The following is a 9103-nucleotide window of genomic DNA, read 5'->3' on the forward strand; positions in this document are numbered from 1 at the left end:
TGGGAGTCCGTTTCCTCTTGCTGGGACTGGGCGCGGGCTCGGGGGCTGGGGGCGGCGGCGAGGGCGCACGGGCAATGGCGACCGCGCCCCCGTGCTTGCTGTGTATCCAGGACACCTTGGGCTTGGTGGCGGGGTCAGGCGGCGGCGGCTTCCTGCGCTCAGGAGACGGCGACAGCGACAGGCCCCCGGCTTCGCCTCGAGCCCGGGCCGGCCGGGCCACGCGCGCGTACAGGGCCCCTCCGGGCCCCTCCATGCTCGATGCAGACCGCTCGCTGTCCGAAGACGCGGGGAGGGGAGACGCCTCCTCTGGGGACGAGGGCGTGGTCAGAGGCGCTGCGGATGGCGCCAGAGCTTCGGCTGGGGCAGCAGGGGCCTCCAAGTCCCGGCTTTCGGCCGTAGCCTCTGCCAAGGCACAAGCGTGACATTCACAGCCTCACGGAGAGCTCCGGACTGCTCAGCCTCTGGGCACGGACCCCCGTCTTCCCTCCAAGCCGCCGCGCCTGGGGCTCTGTGGGCCTATAGTCCTGGTTGGCAGTTCACCACACCAACCACAAACCTCCTTCAGAAACCCTGGGTGTAGGGCCGGGCGAGGCCTCGAGGGGAGGGACACGGCCCCCCGCCACACCTCCAGCCTCAGGATCGGGAGCATCTTAATTCATTTCTCCAGTGATCCACCCCCAAGAAGATTCCTTTATCCTTTAAAGGGCGAGGGTTTAAAGTTAGTCACTTGCCCAGTGTCCCGCAGAAGAGGTAGTCTGGAGCAAAGCCAGAATTCCAGCCAAAAGGCTTCCTGTTGTCACTGCACCCCTCGATCCCCCTCCTATCTCCAGTGCTACCCCTCCACCCAGCCTCACAGGTTTGCTCTGTCACCCCACCAGCAGGGAAACGACTATCTGAACCAGGAGAACTGAGCCCAGTGAGGCAGCCTCTGCTCTGTCCACCCCCAACTAACACGGCCATGGCCCCTGCCTGTGCTGCCTGGCCCCTTGGGAACACAGAGCTTTTCCTTGGAACGTTTTTTTTTTTTTTTTTTTTTTTGCAGGCTTGTAACCTCTGGGCTGGGAAAGCCCTAGGCAGCGTAACTCACCCTCATGGGGTACACAGTACACAGGGCCTTCATCGGTGGTATCGAACGAGGAGAAGGAGGCCCTGGAAGACCACGAAGGGGAAGGCTGCTCCAGTCCGGAGGGCGGCTCCAGGAAGCTGCAGTTGAGGGTGTTGTCCAAGTCGTGGTGGGCCACTAGGGGCGGAGTGAAGAACAGTGCCAGGGGCGGAACCTGCCCAGCCTGCGCTCACCAACCCTCCTGCCACGGTGATGAAGTGACCAGCACTAGCCCTGTTCTCAGGCTGCCGGCAGCAGGCACAGCGACACTGGACCAAGACTGGGTAGTGGTGAACCCCGCAAAGGCGCAGCAACCATAACGTTGGGAGGAGAGTTGGGCTGAATGTTGCAAAAAGGGTCAGAAAGGTGACAGCTGGGGCTAAAGAGGACACCTGGCTGGGGGCCTGGCCCCAGGGCCTCTGAGCCCTGCCGCAGGCCCTGCCTTGCGGGACCCGGGGAGTCTCAGAACACTATGTATGGATAGGGTCCAAGCTGCCTTTATCGCTCCGCCCCTCGCCGGCCCATCTCGGCAGGCTGTACCCACACCACCTGGCCCCAAGATGGCAGAGCCCGCAATGGGGACCCCAGAGGCTGGCCAGCCTGCCCTCACTTCACAGATGGGTTGTGGGGTGCAGAGAGCCCCATTGCTGGGTTGACCAAAGGGTTTTGTGTATGTGTTGTTTACCTCCCACGAGTCCCCAACCCCAGCTTCTGACACAAGTGGAAAATGGGGGGGGAGGTCGAGGCCAGTGCAGTGCAGACAGGAACAGCACCCCTCCTCCCATCCCTTGTGGAAGGGCTCAGGACACCACTCCAGGTCCCAGCAGGAAGGCGCTTCCATGCATGCAAGCCCACGCACGTTCCCTTGGAAGCTATACCCTGGGAGATGCGCAGCGGATTTCTCAGACTTGGTGGGAGGAGAAAGGATAGGGCAGGTGTCCACACACCGCCACCATTCACAGAAACAGGGCCAAGGCCTCCCGCACACGCAGGGCCCCTGCTTTCCTCTCTCGGCTCACCGGCAACAGCATTTGCCCTCTTCTCTTCGTCTGGTCTCGCCTCCCCACGCCCACTCACTTCCCAGCAGTCCTCTGGGTCAGAAGGTGTTTCCCCAAAGACCCTGCGTTGACGTCCTTACCTACCACCTTGGGCAGCTTCTGCCTGCGGAGTGGAATCCGGGGCAGCTTCATGCTGATGCGGCTGAAGCGTCCGCACAGCCTTTGCGGCGCCTTCTTCCTCCCGAGAGAGAGCTCCCTGCGGGGGCGAGGCCTGGGTCAGAGGCGTGGTCAGGCCTGGAGAGGGCAGTAAGCAGAGGGGCGGGGCCTGGGCCCGGGGAGGGCGGGGCCTGGGCCCGGGGAGGGCGGGGCCGCGCCTGAAAGGCCGGGGATTGAACCAAAGAGAGCGCGGGGCGGGGCGGAACCTCACCTGCGCGCCGGGTCCTTGCCGCGGCACGCGCAGCAGCAGCCGAGTAGAGAGAGCAGCAGGCCAAGGAGCAGGGCCAGCAGCGCGCCCGCGCCCATCACGCCCTTGCGCTGGTTGGTCTCTGCGGGAGGGGCCGGGGTCAGCCCAGGCGCCGGGTCTCCCCTCCGCCCCTCCCCTCCAGGGCGCCCCTCACCCAGGCGGCAGGCACCGGTGACCGGGTCGCATGAGTCTTCGTGGCAGCTGCAGGCCTGGGCGCAGTCCACGCCGTGGAGCCCAGGTGGACACGTCAAGTTACAGCTGCGGGGACGCGGGTTCAGGGCGGGCCGTAGCGGCCCTCCGGTGGTGGCCCCCACCCTGCCCCGCGTCCGGGCGACCCCGAAGCGGAGCCGCGTTCTGCAGTTCCAGTCTCCAGAAACTGAGACCCCACTTCACCTCCCGGCACACAGGGAGGGGTCACTTTTGAAAAGAATGGCCGTGTGCACAACCACAAGGAGACGCCTGGGGTGTGCGCCGTGGTCCCCGGAGCAACGCGCATTTCTACGGCTGGCTCCTCTGGCGATGGGAAGGGGGGCTGCCAGACCAGACCTCCGGCTGTAAGCAGAGCACCCTGCTCTCTGCACCCCATCTGGGGGTCACCTGTCCCCGCAGGTCCTCAGGAACCCACTGACCACAGGCTCCAGCCAGGGCAGCGAGGCGGTCCTGGGCCCTACCTCTCTCGCCAGCACAGCAGCCCCTGGGTCTGGCTGAAGCCTCCTGTGTTGGGCGTGCCCCCACCCCCTAACCCCTTCCGGGCTCCGGGACACTCACTGGGGGCCGTGGACGCCGGGGCTACACAGGCAGCGCCCGGATTGAAAGTCACAGTGGCCGCTGCCGCAGTCTGCGCACACGAAGGCGCAGTCCTCGCCGTAGGTGCCATTACTGCACTTGGTCTCACACCTAGGAAGGCGAGGAGGGGCCGTCAGCGGCGACGGGGCCAAAAGGCCCCCACGTCCCCAGCGTCCTCCGCAGAGGACCTTTGGCGGAAGCCAGGGCTGGGGCTCTGCGTTTCCGGCCCGCGACGCACGCGCGCTGCTCACCGGTCGCCAATCCAGCCCGCGTTGCAGCGCGTGCACTTGCCGGTGACGTGGTTACAGGCATGGCCGTCGCGGCACGGCGGGCAGCGGTGACCGCAGCCCTCGCCGTAGAAGCCGCTGGCGCACGGCTGGTCGCACTTGGTGCCGTTCCAGCCCGGCTCGCACGTCAAGCAGCGGCCCTCGGCCACCGTGCATGGCTGCTGACCCTTGCACTGGCCGCACCTGGGGAGGGCGAGAGGCGGTGGGCTCGCCGGGGCCCGGCGGGCCGCCCTTCCCCTTCCCGCTCCCGCGCCTGGGGCCCGCGCTCACCGGCGGCGGCAGCCCAGGCCGTAGAAGCCGGCGGGGCACGGTTCGCGGCAGTACTTGCCGCGGTAGCCCGGCTCGCAGGCGCACGTGCCGTCCACCGGGTGGCAGCGGCCGCGGAAGCACTGGCAGAAGCGCTCGCAGCGCGCGCCGAAGGTCCGCTCGCGGCACTGGCAGCGGCCGCTCTGCTGCTCGCAGGGCGACGCGTTGCAGGCGCACTGGTTGTTGCAGCTGCGGCCCCACCAGCCCGCGTGGCACAGGCACGCGCCCGTCTGCGGGTCGCAGCGCGACGTGGCGCTGCAGTAGCAGGCGCTGGCGCACTGCGCGCCCCACCAGCCCGGCTCGCAGCGGCACGCGCCGCTCCGCGGGTGGCACGCGCCGTGCTGGCACTGGCACGCGTGCTCGCAGCGCGCGCCCCAGCGTCGCGCGTGGCACGTACACTGGCCCGTCACGTCTTCGCACTGCCCGTGCGGGTGGCAGCTGCAAAGCTCCTTGCAGTCGGGACCCCAGAACTGCCGCGGGCACTCTGCGGGGGCGAGCAGAGGGGACCCGAGCGGAGGCAGCTCTAGCCAAAGCCACGCCAGGCCCGAGTTCCGCCTTCCGGGCCTAAGGGGCCTCCGGCCAAGTCCCGTCCCCAGATCAGACCCCGCCGGCTCCCTCCAGGATCCCGCCCTCCTGTCCAGCGCCCACCCCGCCGCACCCCGCGCTCACTGGTGTCGCAGTTGGCTCCGAAGTAGCCGTGGCGGCAGCGGCACTCGCCGGGCCGAACGCACACCTCGTTGTCCGAGCACGTGGAGTTGCCCTCGCACACCGCTGAGAAAGAACCGGGCCTGAGCTGCGCGCGCCCGGCCGCCACCCCCCCTCTCTCCGTCTTCTCCCTCCCCGCGCCCTTGCCCAGGCACCCCGGGAGGCCCCACTCACCTATCCCGCACTCGTCCCCCTGCTGCCTCCAGCCCGCACAGCACGCGGGCACCAGGGAGCTGTAGGCAGAGGGAGGGCGCTTGAGCCTGTGCGCCGTGCCTCCTCCGGGCCCCACCCGTCTGAGACTCTCCTGGCTGGGCCACGTTGGGAAGAGGTGACCAGAGCCCAGGCACTGATATAGGTAGGAGACTCCGCAGTGAATGAGAACAAGTTCCCACCCTTTGTTGTTGTTGTTCTCATGTGCCGTCAAGTCAGACCCGACTCAAAGCGACCCCTCCTTGGGTTTCCGAGGCAGTATCACTACGGAAGTAGGATTGCCCAACCTTCCTACCGAGGAGTGGCTGGTGGGTTTGAACCGCCAGCCTTCTGGTGAGCAGTCAAGTGTCTTAGCCACTATGCTACCAGAGCTCCCCTCCCACCCTTAGGGCTCACTACAAACAACCCTGACCCCAAGGGTTTCCCTAACCTCACCCACAGGACTCCCTGGTCCAGCCCCTAAACCTGAGAGAGCAGATCCAAGTGGCCCTGGAGGAGGGGCAGCATGCAGGCTGGCCAGTGTGCCAGGTGGGGCCCGGGAGAGGTCCACAGTCCCCCCTAGGATAGGGACTAGAGCACCCCAGGGGATGGGGCCTGGCCAGATGGCTGTCAGGTATTGGGGTGTGTCAGGAGTGGCTGGGCTAGAGGGACAGAAGGGCACCCTGACGCCCAGTTGGAGCTAAGTGGCAGCGTGGGGAGTCTGAGGTGGGGGCAGACACTATGTGAGGGGCCAACACCTCACCGGGCCCTGGAGGGAGGGTGAGGCCCAATGTTAGGAGAAGGCTGGCACCCGTGGGCCACGGAGTGAGACTTGGGCTGGAGGGAGGAAACACTCTAGCATCTATTTATACACATGTGTATCTTGTAGCATAGTGCCTAAGGCACTTGACTGCTAAGCAGAAGGCTGGCGGTTCAAACCCAGCAGCCACTCCTCGGAAGGAAGGTTGGGCAATCCTACTTCCGCAGTGATACTGCCTTGGAAACCCAAGGAGGGGTTGCTATGAGTCGGGGCCAACTCGACGGCAAATAACAACAACAACAACAATCTTATGTCACTACGTTGGGCTTTACAAAGTCTGTGATGTTGCCTCAGTATCCAAACTCACTGCAATCGAGGCGATTCTGACTCATAGAGACCCCCATTGGGTTTACGAGGTGGTAAATCTTTATGGAAGTAGATTGCTGACTCTCCCTTCCACAGAGTGGCTGGTGGGTTTGAACTGCCAACCTTCTGATTAGCAGTCAGATCCATTAGGCACTGCACCACCAGAGCTGCTTGTTGCCTCAGGAGAAGGTATCTAATTGATCACTGTCACACTATGTGGGGCAGGCTCCAAATCCATAGACCACTGGTACAAAGGTTTGCCCAAGGGACGCCATCCCTGCTGGACAAGGACTGGGCTAGGCGGCACCCATATTTTGGGGAAGAGAAGGCTGATAAAGAATAGCCCCTGAGGGTGCAGGTTGGTTTATAGGGCTTCGTCAGCTCCAAAGGAACTACATTCAGATTCTAAAGATTCATACATAGCAATCATTCACACTTTAGAGAGAAAGAGCGTCCTGCAGAAGGATCTGAATCTAGAACCAAGATGTGGTGCTGGGGGAAAAGACACTCAGGACCTGAGGAGCCCGGTGGGCTGAGGGTCTCCCTCCAACTGCACAGGATGACCCCCCAACCATACCCCAGCTCCGGACCATGGCTGAACTCTGAATGGGGCACCAGTCCCCGCAAGAGAGGCCCCCTCTCCCACTAAAGGGCCGATTCTTCCTTCCTCAGGCCACAGTTGGGGCCCAGGGAACAGGGCAAGGCAGTGAGAGGGCCCGGCAGATTTTTCACAAAGAAAACTAGAAACTCCCATTGCTTCCATCCACCCGGTCCTGGCCCCGGGCCTCCAGGTGTCCAGCAGCAGGGCGGCTCTGCCCGAGCAGGTCAGCCCGTTCCCCTGCAGTCCCACCCGGTCTGCGCTGTGGCGGCCATGCCCTGCAGGCAGCCTTCCCAGATGCCCTGGAGAAGTGGCTGGAGGGCCCCGTTCACTGCGTGTGCTTCCCGGGTCTGTCTATGCTGTCTGGCCCCAGCCCCAGGCTCCTGACTGCAGAAACTGGGCCTGTGGGTTTGGTGGGAGGGTTAATGAAGAGAGTGACGGCGTGGGCCGTGGTGATACCATGACATTTAGGTAAGCCGTGGTCTGTGGGCCCATGAACCGGAAAGTTCAGGCAGCATTCTGTGTCCTCTTTGTCATGCCATGTGACATGCCTCGCCCCAGCAGCCTCCCCACCACCACAGGACAGCGCCAATGTGGGTTTACTGGGAATAGCAGCTTTTTCTTCTTGGAAAAGACCCCTGGTGGGAAATCTCTCAGGGATGAGGTGGAAGAGGGGGGCATGACCAAGCGAGCAGTTCTGGGAGATCCTGGGGACCTGGAGCCCCCACTGTTGGTCACTGTTACCCACAAACCAATGTGCCACGATTTCTCCGTCTGAAACCTCTGTGCCCTTGCGCAGGCCACGCCTAGATCACGCCTGCGCCTGGGCCACAGCCGCACCTGCAGGACCCCCAGGTGCACCCTCATCTCAGTCACCTGTGCGCAGCACACATTGCCAGCACCTGGCTCCTGCCTGGGTTTCCTTCTGCCAGAAGAGCCCAGCCCACAGACCACGCTCTCCCCATCACACCCCACCCTCCGATCTCACCTGATCCACCGCAACGCTGCCGCTGCCTGGGGCCTCCTGCTGGGCCACAGGGAGGCCTCTGGGGGTCTCTACACATGATCACAGCCTTTCCAGACTGAAGGCCAACCCCAGGCAGCCTCCCTAACTCCTCTTTCTCACACACAGACCACACCAGACCCAGCAGTAATGGAATCCACCCCGCATGCCGGTGGGAGTCACCATAGCACTCGGCTGTCTCTACACAACTTCCTACCACGTCCACCCTTTGCCCACCAACCAGGCCACCCGACCCCTGCGCCCACTCCTGACCTCCTGTCCTCGGCTCTTTGCCTGTCGCGCCGGCCCCTGCCTGTCCCAAACCGGCTCCCCCAGGCCTTTCACCTGCTCCCGTGGCCCCCAGAGAAAAACCCCAAACAGCCCCTGTAGCCAAGCCACCTCCCTCTCCTCTCCAGTCCCTCCTCCAGAACTCCCTGAGCCAGTCTGTGGGGCTCCCATGGCTTCTCACAGCTCAGGGATCCTTGCCCCACGCTCACAGGCCTCCTCTCTGCAGGATTCCACGGGGGGTGTCCCTAGAACGCCCCACAGGAAACGGCACCCCCAACTCAGTAATCCTCCCCAACATGGACCTGTCCCTCCTGAGATGGGGAGGTACGTCTGCGGCTGTAGTTGCCCGGGAACAGGCCTGCGCACAGCGGGTGCGATGCACAGGCTGTTTGGGGAGTGCTGGCTCTGGTCCTCCCGCCTCCCAGCTCCCCAGGGAGACCGGCCAGGCTCCGCCTGCGCCCACCCTGGGAGAATAAGGAAAGAGAAGGCAGGCAGGGTCCCAAAGGGCCTGGCTCTCCTAAACCCATTCCCCACATGATCAAAGCCGTCACCCAGCCCGTCATGTGGGTACCACCACCACCAGCCCCATTTCACAGCGGCCAAAACGTGCCCGACGAGGTCAAGGGCCTCGCGCCCGTCCAGGGCTCTGCGGGGGAACCCGAACCGGGGCTCTCTGGCCCAGGCTGCCGCTTGCAGAGCTTCCCAGCAAAGGAAGTGGAAACCGAGGGTCCCCCAGCCAGGCCCGCGACGCTGGGGGTGCAGAGGGTCAGGCCAAGGCTGGTCCGCTGGTCACCAGGGAGGTCGGCCCGGTCGCGGCAGCCCGGTAGCCAGGGCCTGGCGATCGCGCCCTCCCCCTCTCCAGGCGCGTTCCGCCCGCAGCCGCCACTGCATTCCTGGGCCCGGGAGGCCGCGGAGGCGGCGCAGGCTCGATGCGAAGCAGATGGCTGGCCCGGCCGGCCCCCGCCCCGGGGGCGGGGCCCACGGCGGGGAGGGGTCTGCGCGCCTCGGGATCCAAGCTCGGAAACCCCTAGCGGCCCCCTCGCGGCCCCTCGTCTGTGGCGACTGCGAAGCCTTGGACGCGGCCTCCGCGGGCCCCACCGCCCAGGGCGCACCGACGGGACCCCACCCGGAGACCTGTGGTCGTCCGTCTGGCTTCCCGCCCGCGCGACGCCCCCAACACGCGCCAAGGCGCCCCACACAGCAGCTCCTCGCCTGGGCGCGAGATGCCCTTGACCTCGTCACGGCCTTTGCC

The 9103-nt window shown here is 65.0% G+C and overlaps 1 protein-coding gene across 1 annotated transcript in view; it reads right to left on the reverse strand.

Annotated features, from left to right (window-relative positions):
* SCARF2 (scavenger receptor class F member 2) overlaps positions 1-6835 on the reverse strand; it is a 7376-nt gene extending 541 nt beyond the window's left edge. The window contains exons 1-11 of the mRNA XM_007955469.1: positions 6813-6835; positions 4822-4880; positions 4612-4713; positions 3907-4426; positions 3601-3819; positions 3332-3460; positions 2718-2821; positions 2528-2645; positions 2241-2356; positions 1088-1240; positions 5-402 (exon numbers count right to left, since the gene is read on the reverse strand). Coding sequence (XP_007953660.1) covers positions 5-402; positions 1088-1240; positions 2241-2356; positions 2528-2645; positions 2718-2821; positions 3332-3460; positions 3601-3819; positions 3907-4426; positions 4612-4713; positions 4822-4880; positions 6813-6835 — 1941 coding nt within the window. The remainder of the gene's footprint in view (positions 1-4; positions 403-1087; positions 1241-2240; positions 2357-2527; positions 2646-2717; positions 2822-3331; positions 3461-3600; positions 3820-3906; positions 4427-4611; positions 4714-4821; positions 4881-6812) is intronic.
* Positions 6836-9103: the final 2268 nt, after the last annotated feature.

This window comes from Orycteropus afer, unplaced genomic scaffold (assembly GCF_000298275.1).
Source record: "Orycteropus afer afer isolate SDZICR_OR568_19922 unplaced genomic scaffold, OryAfe1.0 scaffold00502, whole genome shotgun sequence".
NCBI lineage: Eukaryota > Metazoa > Chordata > Mammalia > Tubulidentata > Orycteropodidae > Orycteropus > Orycteropus afer.